Here is a 21705-nt window from a genome sequence, read left to right as displayed (position 1 = left end):
CATATTTGATTCCTAAATGTTGTCACAGATGTTGATGAAGAGGTGTCTGTAACTGCAGGACAGTTTAGGGGGGAACAGCCGCACAGCCATGGTGGCCACCATCAGCCCAGCAGCAGACAATTATGACGAGACTCTGTCCACCCTTCGTTACGCCGATCGGGCCAAAAGCATCGTCAACCACGCGGTGGTCAACGAAGACCCCAATGCCAGAATTATCAGAGAGCTGCGAGAGGAAGTCGAGAAACTGAGGGACCAGCTCACAGAGGCTGAGGTTTTATATGCTGTTTGACTTACACACATGGACACAATTCGTGGTACACTTTTGTGCTGCCCATTGTCAGAAACCTTGGTTGTAGTCGCAGGTCATAGTTCTTCAGACAAGGTCATGACCCAAAGCATACAAGTAACAAACATTTGATGATGATGATTCTGAAGTTGACTTCTCTGAGCCCTGACCTACAGAAGGAGCAGTCCATTTTCATTACTTTTTTTTCGCTTTTCTTTGAATAATTCTGTTGGACCACATTTCAAAAGCAAAGCCTGATTTTCATAGTTAATCCATATTTTGTATGCATTTATTATTGTGATTAGGTTATTTGTATCATTAATATTATCCATCCATCTATCTATCCATTTGCTATATGGTTTGTCCCCATTGGGTTCATAGGTGAGCTAGAGCCTATACTTGCTGACTTTGGGCAAAAGATGGCGTATACCCTGGTCTAGCACAAATGGACATTCCTACTCACATTCACACATCTGGGCAATTGAAAGTCTTGAATGAACTTACCTGAATGTATTTGGAAGCCAGAGTGCCAGTAGAATACCCACACAAGCATGGGGAGAACATGCAAATGGAACACGAGGGCCGGAGCTGAGTTTTGAACCCCAAACCTCAGAACTGTGAGGCAGACATGCTAACCACTCACTGTCTTTCATGAGTTTTGAGGGGTTTTTTTCTTTCTAAAATTTACCAACAATTTTGTCCATGTGTGTATAATAAAGCATCTTATTTTCCCCTTGACAGAGTAAACTAAATATAATAAATACAAATTGAATTATGTTGCTTTCAGTCTATGAAGGCCCCTGAGCTGAAGGAGCGGCTGGAGGAGTCAGAGAAACTAATTCAAGAAATGACCGTGACTTGGGAGGAGAAACTCAGGAAGACTGAGTCTATTGCACAAGTAACAAACCCTCACACACGAGTTGCACAGCAAATTTTACCCAGACAAAATTTCAATAAAAGGGGTTGCATTTAATTCGGCTAAATAAAATTATAATTTGTTCTAGTAATAAAAAATAAATATTTTCTTCTGTAGGCGCGTCAGAGGCAGCTGGAGAGTTTGGGTATTTCCCTGCAGTCGTCTGGCATCAGAGTAGTGGACGACAAGTGCTTCCTGGTTAACTTGAATGCTGACCCTGCCCTCAATGAACTGCTCGTCTACTACTTAAAAGTGCTGGACACATGCACAAAAATACAACATATAAGCCTGAATAATCTGTATTGTTGGAGTGACTTGCTCATGTCATCTCTATTTCATGTTTTCTACATATGTAGGAGCATACTCGTGTGGGTTCATCCAAATCACAAGACATCCAGCTTTGTGGGATGGCCATCCAAGCCGAACATTGCATCATTGATATCACACAAAACAATGGTGTGGTGCTCACACCCCACTGCAATGCTCGGTATGTATTCAATAAGTCATTTTTATGGAGTACAGTGGACCCTCCCATACTGGCGGTACAGCAGCTGTGGATTCACCTATTTGCAGATTTTTATTTATTTTTTTGTGGGGGGGGACCAGCCCTTACTGGAGGCTTATCCCCACTTGTTCCTATCCCATGGGAATAGTAGAGGGCCACTCTATTACTTATTGCTGTTGTGTTTCATTTATGCTATTATTCTCTGATTTAACTGCAAAAATATAATTGAGAGAGATCGTTATTGTGTAATACTGTTTTAATGTTGACTAAGAGACACGAAGAGAATTTATTATTGTTTAAAGGGGACAAAGTTAAGAAAACTGACTTTAATTCGGTGTTATAAAACCTACGGCCCATGGGCCAGAACCGGCCCATCAGGGATTCCAATCCGGCTGTAGGAATAGAACTGCAATTCTTATTAAAATTAACTTGCTAATTTTGTCCACCGGAGGGCGTGCTGACAGCCACGTAAATGACCATTTACCACTTAAATGACATTCTAAAATTGGCAGTTACTCAGGATTTTACACTTGCTATTCATGCACTTCTGAAGGCTAAAAAATGCCAAGTTTAAGGAGCAAACTAAGCCTACGTCATATCAAATGTCGTGGTAGAATCGGACATCCACGATTGTGGTGCCAGTGGTGAATACTGCTCATTTGCGTGAGACATCACCTCCCCGTCAGAACAGGCTTATTTCAACAGCGGTCTAAAATGAGGGTGAAAAGTGTGGCTTTTTTCTTGGGCCTTGGGGTATTATGACGAAGCATGTGTCATTCGACACCTGGGAACAGTTTTATACTATGTTGTCATTACATAGAGATCAATTAAAAAAAAAAAAAGAAAGAAAGCTATTTTGCCAAGTTACATGTTCTCATAAGAGCCCCTCTTCGACCTCATCTTAACAACGGTTTCAATGCTAAAAATTCTAGAAATGATGTCTTCAGATAGTTTCCTCCTTTATGCATAATCTCATTTGAGGATGGAAGAATTGCCTCCAAAGGTTTCTGTTCGGAGGTGTACTGCAGTCCACCCTCATAGTTCTTCCTTTTTAAGGATGCTCCACAAGTTCTCGATAGGGTTGAGGCCAGGGGACATCATTATTTTTTTTCCCTGACATACCCATAGCAGCTAATGCTTGAATTGTATCTTTTACACCATTGGATGGTGTGTTGTCTTGCATGAATATTATTTTTCTGCAGAAGGCACAGTTCTTTTTTTAACCGTGGCAGTAAATGATCAGTTTTAGCGCAACATTCATCAGTAAATAAAACGGTTGAAAAATTAGTCTTCATGTATTTTCTGAGCATGTTCCTCTTAGTGAGATTGTTTCGGGGTGGTCAATATAGAACTTTATGCATGACAATCCCCTGCATTAAGAGGTTTGTGAGACTCGAGACACCAGCATCTTAAAATACCTGCTTGTTACTTGCTGCATTTTAACAGCTACTCTGTTATTATGATGCGTTTGCAACATATGGCAATATTAAACTATCGGCACTATTAAAACATGTTATTTGTTAATTTTTACCCCCTGAAGGACGTGGGTGAATGGCACTGTGGTCACCAGTCCAGTGCCCCTTCATCACGGAGACCGGATCTTGTGGGGAAATAATCATTTCTTCAGGTTTGACTGACCAACTCAGTGTGTATATCTTTTTGAAAGTCACGTTTGTTGTATTTTACAAACATTAGCATGACATTTTATGCTTTATCCATCCATCCTGGGCACCAGAGCCTTCCCCATAGCTGCCCCCTCCCTCTGCAACACACTCCCAAAATAGATTTGTGACTTAACCAATATGCGAAACCTTCACCAATATGCATAACGTTTGCAAAACCTTCACCAAAAGTCATCTTTTTAAAATGTTTGATGTTTAAATTCTTTGTATTTTGCACATTTATTTTTCAGTTTTTTTGTTTTTTTATATTCTTTTTTACAACCCCGTACTGTTAAGGGTCTTTGAGTTTCCAGAAAAGCGCTTTATGAATAAAATATTATTCCCATTGTTGTTGTTGTTGTTATTTGTCTTTCTTACCTGCTGACATCCACTTTTGCCTTCAACAGGATCAACCTGCCCAAGCATTTGGTCCATCTAGTGGGTGAGGAGCAGGAGGGCAGAGCTAAAATGAAGACCTGTTTTAGTACAGAGGAGCTGGAGGTGGATGTTGATTCATCCAGTGATGTTTCTAGTGAAGTGGGCTTTGAGTTTGCTCAAGCAGAAGTCATGATGAAAGGAATGGCCAACAATGGTAAGTGAGTCTGCTGGACCAGTTTTTAAATTTGGATCACGAGAAAACACTACCTCATTGTAAATGTTTCCTTTGTATTCATCAAAGAAAGCAAATTTTATACCCTATTTAATACTACAATAAAATTTTTTGAGTCCGGCTACTGAAAGCATTTCATTTAGTGCACTATACTGTGTTCTGCATTTAGCGATTATCTATTTCATTGTCCATATTAATAATCTCCTCAACTTTGGTTCCACCTCTTCAGACCCCTTGCAGTCAGTATTACAGACCCTAGAGAGGCAGCATGAGGAGGAGAAACGCTGCGCCCTCGAGCGCCAGAGGCAAATGTACGAACAGGAGCTGCAGCGGCTTCGTCAGCAGCTCAACCCTGAGAGAGCTCATCTCCTTGATGTGTCAGGCTTACCGACTAGTGCCACTGCTACTGGAACATCACCAGGCTCCCACAAACGCATGCGGCGCTGGAGTGAAGACAGGTAAGTCCTGCTCAGTGTGGACCTTTTTATCCCCTCTGCATACATTGTATTGTATGTGTTTGTCATCAAGAGAGGCTATGATTACACGAAGCCTTCGGCGTCTGAAGGAGCAGATCGTTCGCGCCAACCTGTTAGCTCAGGAGGCCTGCTTCATTGCAGAGGAGCTCAACAAAAGGACAGAGTACCTGGTCACTTTGCAGATACCAGCTGCAAATCTGGATGCTAACAGGAAGGTAAGAGAATAATATGTCTTGTTTCCTCGGAAGAAATAGTCTACTTTCCATACAAAGTAGTCATGTAAGAGGGGCAGTCAAAAAGTAATGAGCCTAATTTAATTTAACCTACGAATATTTTTTTTTTCAGAAATATTCCCAGTTTCTAGTTTAAATACTTGTTAGAATCTTCATTAAAAAAAAATAAAAAATATATATATTTAAGCCTGTCCTCTACCTGTCAGCTAACTTGGAAATTATGTCATTGGCTATGACTGGATTTCTTGCTTTGGAAGGGGAACCACCGCCAGTCATGCCAGTAACGCGTTACAAAGTTCCGCCATTTTGAGTAACGAGCGAAGTAACATGTTACTTTTCCCGGGAAAGTAATGAGACGACATTTACTTCTTCGACCATAGTTACTTTTGAATCATCGTCTCTCACCAAATAGTAGGAGGGGGAGATAGGAGGGCAGCACTTTTCTGATGACGAACATGTTCAGCAAGCTGTAAAAACTGGTAAGAAGTGCAGCCTACTGTTGTGAGACTGGCATACATGCCCTTGTTCATTGATGGACAGTCGGTGTTGAGAAAAAGGGACATTATATTGAAAAGTAGCGATGAAATCACCCACTTTTTGGGCTTTATTTCTGTGCGTATATTGCCTTGCTATTGCAAAAAATATAGCTAGAGGAAAATTGGGCATATTACTTTATGATTGCCTCTGTTAATGTGGTGATGTACATTATTTTTGCACCATCGAGGAATATTTAACCTCTCCCCTTTTTTAAAGCGTGACATGGTGCTGAGCGAGCCAGCTGTTCAGGTTCGCCGGAAAGGGAAAGGGAAGCAGATCTGGGCAATGGAAAAGATGGAGAACAGGCTGGTGGACATGAGGGATCTCTACCAAGAATGGAAAGACTTTGATGAAGACAACCCTGTGAGTCAGAAGAGTGAATCCTCAAGTGGTTGGACAAGATTTGCTAAAGTGACTCACTCTTGTTAAGTCCTTGTAAATTTGACACACTGCAGAGTGTGGTTAACAAGCTTGCCAAATTTGAATAAATAAAATTTAAAAAAATCACCAAAATGAAGCTTCAAAACCACACTGCAGAGTGTGGTTAACAAGCTTGAAAAAAAAAAAAGAAATCACCAAAATGAAGCTTCAAAACTGCAAAAAAATTGACATTTTCTCAGCTGTAAGACGCTGTGGGCGTGTCCGATGAATGTGCTGAAAACATGCCTGCTCAACTTTTCTATATGTTTGAGGCATGAAAATATATCCGTTTAAAGCCACCAGAGGCTGAAATATAGCCCACTGAGTCATCGTGGGGCTTTTCCACGCTGCGACGAGAGGCACTCGTCACCAATTAGCTCGCGTGCTAACAGGCTTCTGGAGGCCGAGGACCTGCGGCGGGCTTGTCCAATATGTCACTGCCCCCCTTGGTATTTTGGAAGTGTGTAGGTCCACATAGCAGAGACACTTCAGGGAAAGTTAACCGTTTATTAAATACGGCGGCACATGTCATTCAGCCTGTAGCTCATACTACATGGCGGACATTTGTGCTAATGCTTCATGCTAGTTATATAACCACAATACGGTTCAAAATATTACGTTAGCCCAGAAAATACAAAATACATAGCACTTGGCAATTTAAATAACGACACCCAGCTGAAATGTAAATTATGGCATCCAGGGAAGATGCATTTTTTTTGGGGTGTAGGTATAGCTAGCTAGCTAACTGTATGCTTTAGTGGGAGAAATGGGACAAGTAATTATAACTGAGTACCTTGCAATTAGGCCGAATAGCCACTCATGGAACAGAGGTGCTCAGTTCTTCTATAGAGGGGGAGAGTCAACTCATGTTGGACGCCCAAGTGCGACACTGGCCGCTGTTTTAGCCACGCCCCCCAAAAATCAGGAAAATGGTGAAAACAGTTTAATGCTATACACTACACTCCTTATGCTACACAGGTTTTAGTCTTGGAATGAGTTAAGCAATCATCTTCAAACATGTAAAACCTATTTAGAAAAAAATCTCAGAATTAACTTTACAGGGTCTTTAAGAGTAATGTAATGATTGCTCTTCTGTTTTTTTTTTTTTTTTTTTTTTTTCAACACAGGTGATGCGGTCTTATTTCAAACGGGCCGACCCATTTTTTGATGAGCAGGAGAACCACAGTCTCATTGGGGTGGCCAATGTTTTCCTGGCATGTTTGTTCTATGATGTAAAACTACAGTACGCAGTTCCCATCATCAACCAAAAGGGAGAGGTAGGACAGTCCTGATTGTGTTCTCTCCAAATTCTTATTGTCCAGGCAGACAGATTAAAAGCTGTTGCCAAAACAATAGCTATGTTACGTTTGTTTGTCAGGTGGCGGGCCGGCTTCATGTGGAAGTGTGGCGAGGAACAGAAGACACCGAGGAAGAAGGTTCACAAGAAAGTAACACAGATGGAGATGCACAGGAGCGTAAACTGAACTGTGTGGTGAGAACTTGAGAACTCTCTCACGTGGTGCGAGATGTGTCTTGATGCATTTTGTTTTGAATGACCAAAGGAATAAGCAGGTAATATGCTTTTCTGTTGTCGCTTCAGGTAAAAATCCTCCAGGCTACCGGTCTTCCTCGTCACCTGTCGAACTTTGTCTTCTGTCAGTATCACTTTTGTGGGGAGATCGAGCCTACGTTCATCCCTCCAGAGATGGCGCGGGCGCCCTCGCCATCTGCCTCCAAAGACCCTCAGTGCACAGTTGTTTTTGACAGCTCCAAGGTATCACATCATGATTTACGACCCCAATTCCAATGAAGTTGGGACATTGTGTCAAACAAAAATTAAAACAGAATACAATGATTTGCAACTCATGTTCAACCTATATTTAATTGAATACACTACAAAGACAAGCTATTTAATGTTCAAACTGATAAACTTTATTGTTTTTAGCAAATAATCATTAACTTAGAGTTTTATGGCTGCAACATGTTCCAAAAAAGCTGGGACAGGTGGCAAAAAAGACTGAGAAAGTTGAGGAATGCTCATCAAACACCTGTTTGGAACATCCCACAGGTGAACAGGCTAATTGGGAACAGGTGGGTGCCATGATTGGGTATAATAGGAGCTTCCCTGAATTGCTCAGTCATTCAAAAGCAAAGATGGGGCGAGGTTCACCTCTTTGTGAACAATTGCGTGAGAAAACAGTCGAACAGTTTAAGGACAATGTTCCTCAACGTACAATTGCAAGGAATTTAGGGATTTCATCATCTACGGTCCATAATGTCATCAAAAGGTTCAGAGAATCTGGAGAAATCGAGCTCATCTAAGATGGACTGATGCAAAGTGGAAAAGTGTTCTGTGTTACGATTTCATATCAAATTGTTTTGGGAAATTGTTTACGTCGTGTCCTCCGGGCCAAAGAGGAAAAGAACAGTCCGTTGCATCCAGAACGGACTGTTCTGGATGCAATGTTCAAAAGCCAGCATCTGTGATGGTATGGGGCTGTGTTAGTGCCAATGGCATGGGTAACTTACACATCTGTGAAGGCACCATTAATGTTGAAAGGTACATACAAGTTTTTGAAAAACCATCCAAGCAACGTCTTTTTCATGGACACTCCTGCTTATTTCAGCAAGACAATGCTAAACCACATTCTGCACGTGTTACAACAGCGTGGCTTTGTAGTAAAAGAGTGCGGGTACTTGACTGGCGTGCCTGGAGTCCAGACCTGTCTCCCATTTGAAAATGTGTGGCGCATTATGAAACGTAAAATACGCCAACAGAGACCCCAGACTGTTGAACAGCTGAAGCTGTACATCAAGCAAGAATGGGAAAGAATTCCACCTACAAAGCTTCAACAATTAGTGTCCTCAGTTCCCAAACATTTATTGAATGTTGTTAAAAGAAAAGGTGATGTAACACAGTGGTAAACATGACCCTGTCCCAGCTTTTTTTGGAATGTGTTGCAGCCATAAAATTCTCAGTTAATGAGTATTTGCTAAAAACAATAAAGTTTATCAGTTTGAACAATAAATATCTTGTCTTTGAAGTGTATTCAATTAAATATAGGTTGAACATGATTTGCAAATCATTGTATTCTGTTTTTATTTGTTTAACGGCCCAACTTCATTAGAATTGGGGTTGTACAATTATTAATGTGAAGTCTTCATTGTAATTGGAATTTATTATGAAATGGTTGATTTGTACTTTATGTGCTGTCTTTTTAGGAGTTGTCAGTGCCGGTGTCGGAGGACTTTCTCGAGTATTTGTCTGAGGGTGCGGTGGCAATCGAAGTGTATGGTCACAAACAGGACAACCATCGGAGGAACCTGGCACTGTGGGACCTTGGTGTAATTCAAGCCAAAACACGCTCACTCAGAGAGAGGTTTACAATCTCACAATTATCCAATTTTATTAAGAAATCACTTGAAGTCCAGAGTCTAGGGGAAAAAATATATATGTAATATATACTTAAGGACCGCTAAATAGGATTTTCTATGTTTTATTTGTTTTTACTCATCTTTACTTGCTCGTATGTGTTTAGCGCATCTGTCTCACAGTCAAGAGCTTCTGGGTTCGACTCTCGGCCAAGGCCTTCCTGTGTGGCGTGCATGTTCTTCCTCTGCTTCCTCCATATTCTAAAAGCATGCATGTTAGGTTAATTGAAGACTTTATTTTTCATAGGTGTTAAGTAGATTTTTGTTTGTCTATAAGTACCATGCAATGACTGGCAATAGGTCCAGATTGTACCCCGCTTCTTGCCCGAAGTCATCTGGCAAAGGCCCAGCTTGCCTGCTACCTTGACTAGTAAACGTAGGAGAAAAAGGATGGATGGATGACTAACCTTGTTAGAAGTATTGCAAATTATTTTGTTCTTTTCCCCCAACTCGGCAGGTGGAGTGAGGTGACTCGGCGGGTGGAGCTGTGGGTGCAGCTCATGGAGCTCAATGATGCAGGGCAATTCACACCCGTAGAAATTCTTTCTGCTAAGGATGTACGCACTGGAGGAATCTTTCAGCTCAGACAGGTGTGTATTTATTTTTAATAAGTTTGCCTGCAGTTATTCAGTGTCACATTGGTCTGGAAAACATATTTTTAATGCTCATTATCCAAAACCTACACTTGTGAAACATTGCCATCCAGGGTCAGTCTCGTCGTGTCCAGGTGGAGTTGCACTCTGTGCCGGACTCTGGCACAATGCCGCTCATCTCCAGCTCCATCCTCTCCGTGTCCATTGGAGACGTCAAGGTCCAAAATACACCAAAACGCAGGGACTCATTGTTGGTAAGGGGAGATGATTATATTATTAGTTCAGTGTTGATCTTCATTTTATATGCCAACCATCTGCCCTTCCTGGTTTAAATACCACAGATGATCATTTCTATCAAAATATTGATCTAAAAATATCAATTTTCAGGCTAGGGATGAAGAAATGGACAGCTACCAAGTAAGTGCTCACACTTTGCTCTAACAGATTGTAATATATTAGCTAACGTATTTGGCTAAACTATGAAAGTGTTTTTCTTGGTGAGCAGAACATCAAAAGGTTATTTTGCATGTGTTTGTGTGAAGGAAGTGGATTTGGAGAGAATGAGGGAACAGTGGCTGGCCACGCTCACTCAGAGACAGGAGTATCTGGATCAGCAGTTGCAGAAAGTAGTGTCCAAACCAGGTACAGATCTCTTCAAAAACTCCACTGTCTTACGGTGTACATTTTAAGGAAACACCTTCCCGCTTCTTCCACCAGTATGCAGCACATAAAGTCTATTAAAAAAGGAGTGATAATAAAAACACAATTAATCCAGAAATGTCACTTTACATATCTAGCACAGCCATATGAATAATACAGAAGCATCAAAAGGGTCAATAACATGGGTCATTGATTTCCCCTGTGTAAAAAAAGGCTCTTTAGCTCAAGGTTGTTGTTATTGAGAGCTGGGCTAGGCTCCACCTCCCTGCAACTTGTGTATTTGTAGGATATAGAATATAAATAAAGGACGGATGTGTCATTGATTGTTTTAAAAGGTTGCAGCAGTATTATTAAAGTGTTTGTAATATTTAGTCACGTGTTTTTATTGTAATTATGGTTGGCAAGACATTTCAAATTGCAGTTGGATACATCCCCCTGCCTCTATCTCAATCATTTTTAAGTAACATTATCTTCTCTCCCTCATTACCAAACAGTGATTTCACCTGTGTATGTGCACACAGATAAGTCAGAGGACGATTTGGAGAGGGAGTCCCAGCTGCTGGAGTGCCGTCTGACACTCACCGAAGAACGCAATGCTGTTTTGGTGCCGTCAGCTGGCAGCGGCATTCCTGGAGCACCGGTTGAAAGGTGTGTGTGCGCGCGCGCGCATTTTAGCATTAAACCTTCGCACTTCGTCTCTATAATTACTAAGTGGTTTACTCACTTAAGCCAAACACTGATGCTGCTGTTCTCTTGCAGAGTTCCTGTGCCTGGGATGGAAACACACATCCCTGTCCTGTTTCTGGATCTCAGTGGTATTTTGTCTGTAATTCTTTCGACACTTTCCTTCACTGACTCTATGGTGAAGTCACTTCCTTAATTTGTTTGGTCTTTAGCTGATGATTTCCAGTCAAACCTTTCAGCCCCTCTAGCTGGGGGTGTGGATGCCTATCTTGGTGGGGAGTATGAAGACGACTTCTTTGACCTTCACATTGTCAAACACTACGATTCAGAAGTAAGGTGACATGCACCAGTTGTGTTCTGCAAACCTAAACTTTGATTTATCCTATTTGGCTAAAGCATAAAAATTTAGGAAGGAGTTAATTAAATATTTGATGAAAACATTTCATTCCCTGTTAATTTACCGTTTTATGTGGTCTAGGTGAAAGTGGAGGCATCCTGGGACTCAACAGTACACGAGTGCCCCGAGCTCAGCCGTGTAACATCTGGTGAGCAGAGGGTCTACCTGACGATCCGTGTCGTGGTTGAGTTGAGCCACCCCGCCCACATGCAATTGGTCCTGAGGAAACGCATCTGTGTTAATGTCAGTGGGAGAAAGGTAAGGTTTTTTTTCCTACCGTTTTCCAACAGATTTACACTAACTAATTTACAGACTTTGTAGTGGGTAGGCCATACGGTATGTGTATGTATGGTGTAAAGAGTACGTGTCGTGATAGTAGAACGTTTGTCGCGATCATGAGAAAAAGAAGGCACAGTTCGGGGAGTGAATTACGAACTTCATGTAAAAAAAAAAAAAAGCCCCTTATGTTCAACACGAGCTATGCTGTAAGTCAGCGTTTCAAAGTTGTATATCTGTAAATAAATTATTTGTTGTTATATAGTTTGAGGTGTTACAAAAGCAAAAAACAAAACCGTCAGTCACTGTTCTGCTTGACATTTTACCACAAAAAAGGTTAGAAACAGGTGTTTTTGATGAAACCAACCTATGTTTTGCTGATTATAAAAGAAAAGATAAAAACAACCTTTTTCTAGTGAAAAAAGGGAGTACTCTTTCTATTAGTAGTTTACATTGTCACAGACAATCATTCACACACAATATTCTGTGGGTCTTGAAAGAACGGTCGAAATCCTCTAAAACAGCTGGCAATGTGGGGAACTCTTCCCTAAAAACGGCTAGTAGTGAATTAGTTCATTGGTAGGCATAGAGATAAACACATGGAGTAGGGATTTTTTATTTTTTTTCCCCCCCTCTTGTTAACGTTTCAAGAGAAGGCATTTGCATGCTTTTTTTGTTTTTTCAATAAGTATTTAGAAATTTGAAAGACAAATCCGGGTATTAACAGGAGGTTAACAGGAGATGCAAAAGGAGCCATTTTAAGAGATTTCGCTTGTTTTGGTGATGTAGGGTTTTGCCCAGAGCCTTCTGAAGAGGATGTCCCAGCGCAGCACCATCCCAGGAAGTGGTGTCACCTTTGAAATTGTTTCAAACATCCCGGGAGTAAGTGTCCGGATTGCACCATTTTATATTGACTCAGAATATACTGTGCCCAAAAGCTACAGAATAGCACAGTGATTAACTGTAAAAACACCTTTTTTTAAATTTGTGACCCAAGTGGGATGCAGTTTTTCAATATAAAGGGAGCAAATCAAAAAGAATATTGTTCTCAAATGTGTGTGATGTATGATGGCGACCCACAACTTTAACAGCATTTGTCAGCATGTCATTCACCACACTGTTGTTATTAAACATATACAAGCAAGTGACTGTATCTCTAAAACCACTGGTGAAATTAGGAAAGTAAAAAAAAATATTTAACATGTATATTTCAAGATAAATTTACTTATACAAATGATGTTTTACTGAATGAATATTCATCAAACAAAAATTTTAAATACACATTTTCTTCCATTCCTGCCTTATGTTTTTAGTCACACAATGGTGGCTTATAGGTTGGACCAATGTGAATCACTCCATGCATAGCTGAAATGAACCCCAAATATTTCTTGTGTAACAAAGTTCAAAAATTAACCTACAGTGGGTACGGAAAGTATTCAGACCCCCTTTTCACTCTTTTTTATATTGCAGCAATTTGCTAAAATCATTTGTTCATTTTTTTCCACACATTAATGTACACACAACACTCCATATTGACAGAAAAAAAACAGAATTGTTGAAATTTTTGCAGATATATTAAAAAAGAAAAACTGACATATCACAGCCATAAGTATTCAGACCCTTTGCTCAGTATTGAGTAGAAGCACCCTTTTGAGCTAATACAGCCATGAGTCTTTTTGGGAATGATGAAACAAGTTTTTCACACCTGGATTAGGGGATCCTCTGCCATTCCTACTTGCAGATCCTCTCCAGTTTGTCAGGTTGGATGGTGAAGGTTGGTGGGCAGCCATTTTCAGGTCTTTCCAGAGATGCTCAATTGGGTTTAACTCAGGGCTCTGGCTGGACCATTCAAGAACAGTCACGGAGTTGTTCTGAAGCCACTCCTTCGGTATTTTAGCTGTGTGACCCGACATTGTCTTGTTTGAAGGTGAACCTTCAGCTCAGTCTGAGGGTCTGAGCACTCTGGAGAAGGTTTTCGTCCAGGATATCCCTGTACTTGGCCGCATTCATCTTTTCTTCGATTGCAACCAGTCTCCCTGCCCCTGCAGCTGAAAAACACCCTCACATTATGATGCTGCCACCACCATGCTTCACTTTTGGGACTGTATTGGACAGGTGATGACCAGTGTCTGGTTTTCTCCACACATGCCACTTAGAGTTAAGGCCAACAATTTCTATCTTCGTCTCATCAGACCAGAGAATCTTATTTCTCACCATCTTGGAGTCCTTCAGGTGTTTTTTTAGCAAGCTCAATGCGGGCTTTCATCTGTCTTGCACTGAGGAGAGGCTTCCGTCGGGCCACTCTGCCATAAAGCCCCTACTGGTGGAGGGCTGCAGTGATTAACTTTCTAGAACTTTCTTCCCATGTCCTGACTGCATTTCTGGAGCTCAGCCACAGAGATCTTTGGGTTCTTCTTTACCTCTCTCACCAAGGCTCTTCTCCCCCAATTGCTCAGTTTGGCCGGACGGCCAGCTCTAGGAAGGGTTCTGGTCGTCCCAAACGTATTCCATTTCAGGATAATGGAGGCAACTGTGTTCTTAGGAACCTTACGTGCAGCAGACATTTTTTTTGTAACCTTGGCCAGATCTGGGCCTTGCCACAATTCTGTCTCAGCTCTTCAGGCAGTTCCTTTGACCTCATGATTCTCATTTGCTCTGACATGCACTGTGAGCTGTAAGGTCTTATATAGACAGGGGTGTGGCTTCACTAATTAAGTCCAATCAGTATAATCAAACACAGCTGGACTCCAATGAAGGTGTAGAACCATCTCAAGGATGATCAGAAGAAAGCACCCAAGTTAAATATGAGTGTCGCAGCAAATGGTCTGAATACTTATGGCTGTGTGATATTTCAGTTTTTCTTTTTTAATAAATCAAAAATTTCAACAATTACATTTTTTTTCTGTTAATATGGGGTGCTGTGTGTACATTAATGAGGAAAAAAAATTTACTTAAATTATTTTAACAAATGGCTGCAATATAACAAAGAGGGAAAATTTTAAGGGGGTCTGAAAACTTTCCATACCCACTGTAAACTTGTGCATTTTACAGCCATCTTGGTTAACTAAGGGCACGAGTATCAGTTAAGGTTGCCGATACCACGATTGTGCAACCGGCACGGTTTTAGTGTAATTCAATACACATTTGTACTGTACCATTGATACGTATTTATTAATGATAGCAGATAATGTAATGTAATGTTTTATTTATCTCACAAGTAAAACTGAAACATGATTTATCAAGAGTAGCTGATAATCCCCTTAAATATTACTTTTCCTTTTGCTGATTTGTACCCTTGTTACCTCAGGATTTTCACGGGCCAGAAGACAGAGAGATGCTGGCGCGATTGGCCGCTAGCACGGATGATGATCAGTCAGGCGACAGTGAGGCAGCGATAGAAAAATACCTGCGCAGTGTCTTGGCTGTGGAGAACATTCTCACTCTCGACAGACTGCGACAGGTTGTGGCATAAAGTAAATATAGAGCATATACATAAATATACTGCCCCCCCCCCCTAACTTTCCTATTCCTAACTTAATATTTGAGTATAGGAGGTAACAGTGAAGGAACAACTAGCAGTCAGAGGGAAAGCTCCTAGACGCTGCCTCAGCACGCCAACCGTCCACCGGGTAAGTTAACAACAGTTTACTGCTAACTCATTCCTGGGTCTTTGTGGCCGTCAAGGTTTTTTTTCTTCACCCCTGGGCTGAACTGCAGTCACTAACTCTCTACTACATGCTCCTTTTGCAATTCCCCACTCAGCTCTCAGCCAGCAATCTGGATGTGTTCTCTTCAACTCATAAACTTGGTGACTTCAAGGTGAGAAGCACAGTACTACAGCTTCGTCTTTTGTTTATTTTTGTTGTTGTTAATAGTCCTGAACCCTGTGATTTTTAATTTTAATTTTTTTTAAATTCCCTCATTGCTATATAGTGTACAAAAAAAAAGTTTTTTGTGTGAAAAAAATACTTTAAGATGATTTTCTTCGAAAGGATCCTGATTAAATTCTCGAGTAGTATTGTGCAAATGCAACCAATGTGGTGTCTGCAGGCTGACCACAGAGAACCTTCTTGTGCAAAAACACACGCCTCCAACCTGGATGTATTGTATAATCAATGTGATTGCTAATGATAACCACCATTTTGCACAATACAAATAAAGGGAAGCGAAGGGAAATTAGCCACAAACCCGGAAGTGACGTGAAGTCACGTAAATTGAAGGTGAATCGAGGAAGAGTGCAGGCAATGAGAGTGTGGGGACAGGGAAGGAATTCATCAGCTGTGGGACATGTTTACACAGTGTAGCATATATTGGTTTTGGATAAAACGTAATTAATTTAGGAGAAAAAAATACGCCGGAAGCGACGCCAGCGTTGCTTGATTTTACGTTTAACGTTATAATCAAACTATTTCTGTCTCGTAAAGGGGCACCACATCTCTTTTTAGACGTGTAATATTTAGGAAAAAGGGATGAAAAACCTTGATCAGTCATCTAGAAGGCGGCTTGATTTATGAAATATAAGTTCTCGATTACAGAGGTTTATGGTTGTAACTCAAAACACACACAAAACACAAGTGGAATTTTATAGAACATTTATATATAAAGGGAAACAATACAGGGAGATCTAACTACAAAAAGGAAACATGAATAATGGCAATAGAAAGAAACTAGGCATACAAAAAGGGAGACAACACAAATTGAGATCAGTTTCCCTTGCCCGGATGCATTTCACCGGGGCCCACCTCTGGAGCCAGGCCTGGAGGTGGGGCTCGAAGGAGAGTGCCAGGTGGCCGGACCTGCACCCATGGGGCCCAGCCGGGCACTTGGCACCAGGACACCCTAGGTCACAGTTTGATGATCGACTTTGTGGTCATGTCATCAGACTTGCGACCGCATGTCTCAGACACTAGGGTAAAGAGAGGGGTGGAGCTGTCAACTGATCACCACCTGGTGGTGAGTTGGCTCCGATGGTGGGGGAAGATGCTGGTCCGACCTGGCAGGCCCAAACGTATTGTGATGGTTTGCTGGGAACGTCTGGCAGAATCAGAAGGCGTTTCAACTCCCACCTCCAGCAGAACTTCACCCACAAAATTCTGGTCAACCATCCAGCGTCTCAGGAAGGGGAAGCAGTGCACCATCAATACTGTGTACAGTGGGGATGAGGCGCTGCTGACCTGGACTCGGGACGTTGTGAGTCGGTGGGTAGAATACTTCGAAGACCTCCTCAATTCCACCAACACACAATCCTATGAGGAACCAGAGTCTGGGTTCTCTCAGGCGGGCTCTCCTATCTCTGGGGCTGAGGTCACCGATGTGGTTAAAAAGCTCCTCGGTGGCAAGGCCCCAGGGGTAGATGAGATTTGCCCAGATTTCCTAAAAGGTCTGGATGTTGTGGGGCTGTCCTGGGTGACACGTCTCTGCAACATAGCAAGGACATCGGGGACAGTGCCTCTGGATTGGCAGACTGGGGTGTTGGGGGACCGGAGGATGTGCTCCAACTACAGGGGGATCACACTCTTCAGCCTTCCTGGTAAGGTCTATTCAGGGGTGAGGATGGTCAGGAAGTTGAATCTCAGGAGGAGCAGTGTGGTTTTCGCCCTGGCCATGGAACAGTGGACCAGCTCTACATCCTCGGCAGGGTTCTCGAGGTTGCATGGGCGTTCGACCAACCGGTCTTCATGTGTTTTGTGGACTTGGAGAAGGTGTTTGACTGTGTCCTGTGGGGGGTGCTTCGGGAGTATGGGGTGCCGAAACCCCTGATATGGGCTGTTCGGTCCCTGTACAACCAGTGTCAGAGTTTGGTCCGCATTGCCGACAGTAAGTCGGACTTGTTTCCGGTGAGGGTTGGACTCGCCAAGGCTGCCCTTTGTCACCGATTCTCTTCATTACTTTTATGGACAGAATTTCTAGGCGCAGCCGAGGCATAGAAGGGGTCCGGTTTGGTGGCCTCAGTGTTGCATCTTTCCTTTTTGCAGATGATATGGTTCTGTTGGCTTCATCAAGCTGTGATCTCCAACTCACACTGGAGCAGTTCTCAGCCGAGTGTTAACCGGCTGGAATGAGAATCAGCACCTCAAAATCTGAGTCCATGGTCCTCAGTCGGAAAAGGGTGTGTGTGCCCTCTCCGGGTCGGGATGAGATCCTGCGCCAAGTGGAGGAGTTCAGATATCTTAGGGTCGAAAGAACAAGATCCCGGATACAAGCGGGCGAAATGAGTTTCCTCCGCAGGATATCCGGGCTCTCCCTTAGAGAGAGGGTGAGAAGATCGGTCATCCAGGAGGGGCTCAGTGTAGAGCCGCTGCTCCTGCATTGAGAGAAGCCAGATGAGGTGGCTCGGGCGTCTGTTTAGGATGCCTCCTGGACGCCTCCCTGGTGATGTGTTCCGGGCACATCCCACCGGGAGGAGACCCCGGGGACGACCCAGGACACGCTGGAGAGATTACGTCTCTTGGCTTCCCTGGGAATGCCTCGGGATCCCCTCAGAGGAGCTGGATGAAGTGGCTGGGGAGAGGGAAGTCTGGGCTTCCCTGCTAAAGCTACTGCCACCGCGACCCAACCTCGGATAAGCGGAAGAAAATGGATGGATGGATGAACTCTGAAGATAAATTGAGCTCTGTGGTCTCTTAAATGTAAAATTATTCTAAAGGTTGGACTTTACATTTTTTTAAATAATCATGCCATTTGTATTTATAACATTTAAGCCACTTAACATGTTACATTAAAAAAAACATTGGACTTCAACTTTTAAAGTCGCCGACTAATCACTGTGATTTTCTGTACAGTACTATAATTTAAAACAAAAATCACAGCAGGAGGGGAGAATGCTTTACAGTGATCTATATTCACCGACAGTTCATACACTGAATTTACATGGGCCTTGGTGAAAAGGTCGCTTAGTGTTGCGTGACGGTATTTCCAGCCAGAGAAATATCCTCTTGCTTGGTGTGCTTGCTGCTTGAACAGTCCCTACTCTCATTCTACTTGGATAGTACAGGCCGAAATGTTTTTCGAAATCCTGTCTGGTTTATTTTTCCCCCTGTAGTGCTTCTCACTTACTGACTAAAGCTGCGTACAGTGGGTACGGTAGTCTTTAGATAGTCCCTTTGACCTCATGATTCTTATATAGACAGGTGTGTGGCTTTCCTAGTCAAGTCCAATCAGTACAATCAAACACAGCTGGACTCCAATGAAGGTGTAGAACCATCTCAAGGATGATAAAAAGAAATGGACAGCACCCGAGTTAAGTATATGTGTCACAGCAAAGGGTCTGAATACTTATGGCTGTGTGATATTTCAGTTTTTCTTTTTCAATAAATCTGCAAAAATGTACACAATTCCATTTTTTTTCTGTCAATACGGGGTGCTGTGTGTACATTGAGGAAAAAAAAATAACATAAATGGTTTTAGCAAATGGCTGCAGAGTGAAAGATTTAAGGGGTCTGAATACTTTCCGTACCCACTGTATGCAGAAATAGAAGATAATATGAATCAATTACACTGACAAACTAATTTCCATCAAAAAGTCAAGTCAAAACCATGTGATTACGACGAGTCGTCACACTGTAAACGTTGACTAGCGTCAACTAGGCCCGACAACCCCTATCTTCAGTAGTGGTTGTTTAAAGCCACAGATGAAATGCTCTTGTGTGTTGTGTGTGCGCGTGTGTGTACAGGGTTGGGAGAGTCATCAGGACCTCTCTGCTGCTGCTACTCAGACCAGGCGCACGATGCCCAGCTCCATATCACACAGCTTGTACCCAGACACAGGTGCGACTTAGTAGATTAGCATTGCCTAATTGCTTCTTGTGATGCCAAAGTTATCCTTCATTCTTTCTTCCATTCATCACCTCTTCTCCACCTACTTTTTGTTCTCTTCTGCAATTCTCTGCAAAACACATTCTGAGGCTCTGCTGTATCTTCTCTTCCTCCAGTGAACGCTGTGCCTCACCTCCTGAAGTCGCTGTTTTCTGCTGGCAAAGAAGATACTGGAGACCAGGTGACTGTCCATCAGCAGGTAGTCGATTCAGCTCAGGATTTATTTTACTCTTGATCAAGGATTTCAAGTTTATCACCAGATTCTGAATTTAAAATGGACATAGTATGGAAAATGTACTTTTAAAAAAAAATAAAATAAAAAAAAATGTATTGCTCGTATACAAATAGTTACTGAAGCGTGTGTGTGTGAAATCGAGAACTTATATTTCATAAATCAATAGCACTGTATTGTTAATGAAACAGAAAATCACTGTCTGATTTTTCAAGAATTAATTTGCAAATTATGGTGGAAAATAAGTATTTGGTCACCTACAAACAAGCAAGATTTCTGGCTTTTACAGACCTGTAACTACTTCGTTACGAGGCTCCTCTGTCCTCCACTCATTACCTGTATTAATGGCACCTGGTTGAACTCGTTATCAACATAAAAGACACCTGTCCACAACCTCAAACAGTCACACTCCCAACTCCACGATGGCCAAGACCAAAGAGCTGTCAAAGGACACCAGAAAAAAAATTGTAGACCTGAACCAGGCTGGGAAGACTGAATCTGCAATAGGTAAGCAGCTTGGTGTGAAGAAATCAACTGTGGGACCAATTATTAGATTATTAAATGGAAGACATGCAAGACCACTGATAATCTCCCTCGATCTGGGGCTCCACAAAAGATCTCACCCCATGGGGTCAAAATTAGAATCAGCTTTATTTGCCAAGTATGTCAAAAACACACAAGGAATTTGTCTCCGGTTGGACCCGCTCTAGTACGACAACAGACAGTCAATTGACAGAGAATACTTTTGAGACATAAAGACATTGAAAAAGCAGTCACTGAGCAATAAAAGGTTGCTAGTAATCTGGTAATGCCGATACAATTATAATTATTTTTTTTTTGACTCCTCTAGCAATTAGAGCAGTTTGAAAGACTAATCGAGCAATAGTCAGGTGCAATGACCATTGTGCAACGGGCGCCGAGACTTCAAGAAATGTATGCAGTTGAAAGTAAATAGTAGTGTGATAATCTGGGACAATGTCGATTGGGCAAATGTTGCAGATACTACTCAGTCGATTGTGCAAATGGTGCAGCTGCTACTCAGGCACATGAGTGGGCCAGTATTGGTCAACAACAGTTATGCAAATAGTGCAGCGTGGCGAGACTATTACAGTGAGTGCATGAGTAATGTATAATTGGCCCGACAGAAATGCTGACAACAAACTCAAGACAGAAAATTGGCAGCATGTTGCAATGGAATTGTAAGTTAACTGTTTAAGCAGTTAATGGCAAGAGGGAAGAAGCTGTTGGAACGTCTGCTAGTTTTAGTTTGCATTGTTCGGTAGCGCCTACCTGAGGGAAGGAGATAGAAGAGCTGGTCACAAGAACGTTGAGCAAAAATCCCAGAACCACACGGTGGGGACCTAGTGAATGACCTGCAGAGAGCTGGGACCAAAGTAACAAAGGCTACCATCAGAAACACACTACGCCACCAGTGACTCAAATCCTGCAGTGACAGACGTGTGTGTCCCTGCTTAAACCAGTAGATGTCCAGGCCCGTCTGAAGTTTGCTAGAGAACATTTGGATTATCCAGAAGAGGATTGGAAGAATGTCATATGCTCAGTTGAAACCAAAATAGAAATGTTTGGTAAAAACTCAACTTGTCCTGTTTGGAGGAGAAACAATGCTGAGTTGCACCATACCTACTGTGAAGCATGGGGTTGGAAACATCATGCTGTCAGGCTGTTTTTCTGCAAAGGACGACTGATTCGTCTAAAGCAGATTTCCCCAACCTTCTTTGCACCGTGGACCGGTTAGGAGTCAGCATTTTTCTCACTGACCGGCCGGCTGTGGTGGCGTGTGTGTGTGTGTGTGTGTGTGTGTGTGTATGTGTGTGTGTGTGTATGTATGAATCAATGAATGAATCAATGGGGACCACTGGTGTAAAGGAAAGAATGAATGTGACCATGTATCGTGAGATTTTGAGTGAAAACCTCCTTCCATCAGCAAGGGCATTGAAGATGAAACGTGGCT

At 42.2% G+C, this 21705-nt stretch overlaps 1 protein-coding gene across 6 annotated transcripts in view; it reads left to right on the top strand.

Annotated features, from left to right (window-relative positions):
• LOC133468574 (kinesin-like protein KIF13B) overlaps positions 1 to 21705 on the top strand; it is a 59969-nt gene that overhangs the window by 28451 nt on the left and 9813 nt on the right. For 2 of the 6 annotated variants that reach the window (XR_009785526.1, XM_061754645.1), the window contains exons 12-38: positions 59 to 271; positions 1074 to 1184; positions 1320 to 1454; positions 1559 to 1689; positions 3248 to 3334; positions 3776 to 3960; positions 4208 to 4436; positions 4507 to 4669; positions 5441 to 5587; positions 6772 to 6921; positions 7023 to 7136; positions 7245 to 7418; positions 8867 to 9024; positions 9534 to 9666; positions 9783 to 9923; positions 10057 to 10086; positions 10212 to 10311; positions 10851 to 10977; positions 11089 to 11144; positions 11226 to 11344; positions 11492 to 11668; positions 12476 to 12568; positions 14994 to 15146; positions 15238 to 15315; positions 15449 to 15505; positions 19360 to 19453; positions 19618 to 19682. Coding sequence is in view for 4 of the 6 variants with exons in the window: in XM_061754645.1 (XP_061610629.1) it covers positions 59 to 271; positions 1074 to 1184; positions 1320 to 1454; positions 1559 to 1689; positions 3248 to 3334; positions 3776 to 3960; positions 4208 to 4436; positions 4507 to 4669; positions 5441 to 5587; positions 6772 to 6921; positions 7023 to 7136; positions 7245 to 7418; positions 8867 to 9024; positions 9534 to 9666; positions 9783 to 9923; positions 10057 to 10086; positions 10212 to 10311; positions 10851 to 10977; positions 11089 to 11144; positions 11226 to 11344; positions 11492 to 11668; positions 12476 to 12568; positions 14994 to 15146; positions 15238 to 15315; positions 15449 to 15505; positions 19360 to 19453; positions 19618 to 19682 (3420 nt within the window). In the remaining 2 variants the exon portion in view is untranslated. Of the gene's footprint in view, positions 1 to 58; positions 272 to 1073; positions 1185 to 1319; positions 1455 to 1558; positions 1690 to 3247; positions 3335 to 3775; positions 3961 to 4207; positions 4437 to 4506; positions 4670 to 5440; positions 5588 to 6771; positions 6922 to 7022; positions 7137 to 7244; positions 7419 to 8866; positions 9025 to 9533; positions 9667 to 9782; positions 9924 to 10056; positions 10087 to 10211; positions 10312 to 10850; positions 10978 to 11088; positions 11145 to 11225; positions 11345 to 11491; positions 11669 to 12475; positions 12569 to 14993; positions 15147 to 15237; positions 15316 to 15448; positions 15506 to 19359; positions 19454 to 19617; positions 19701 to 21705 lie in introns of all 6 variants that reach the window. The other 4 variants (XR_009785525.1, XM_061754644.1, XM_061754647.1 and 1 more) reach the window with 3 other exon arrangements.

The sequence above is a fragment of the Phyllopteryx taeniolatus genome, chromosome 18 (genome assembly GCF_024500385.1).
Source record: "Phyllopteryx taeniolatus isolate TA_2022b chromosome 18, UOR_Ptae_1.2, whole genome shotgun sequence".
NCBI classification, from domain to species: Eukaryota; Metazoa; Chordata; class Actinopteri; order Syngnathiformes; family Syngnathidae; genus Phyllopteryx; species Phyllopteryx taeniolatus.
Note: the sequence above shows the minus strand (reverse complement) of the source record. Positions and strands in the feature narration are given on the sequence as shown.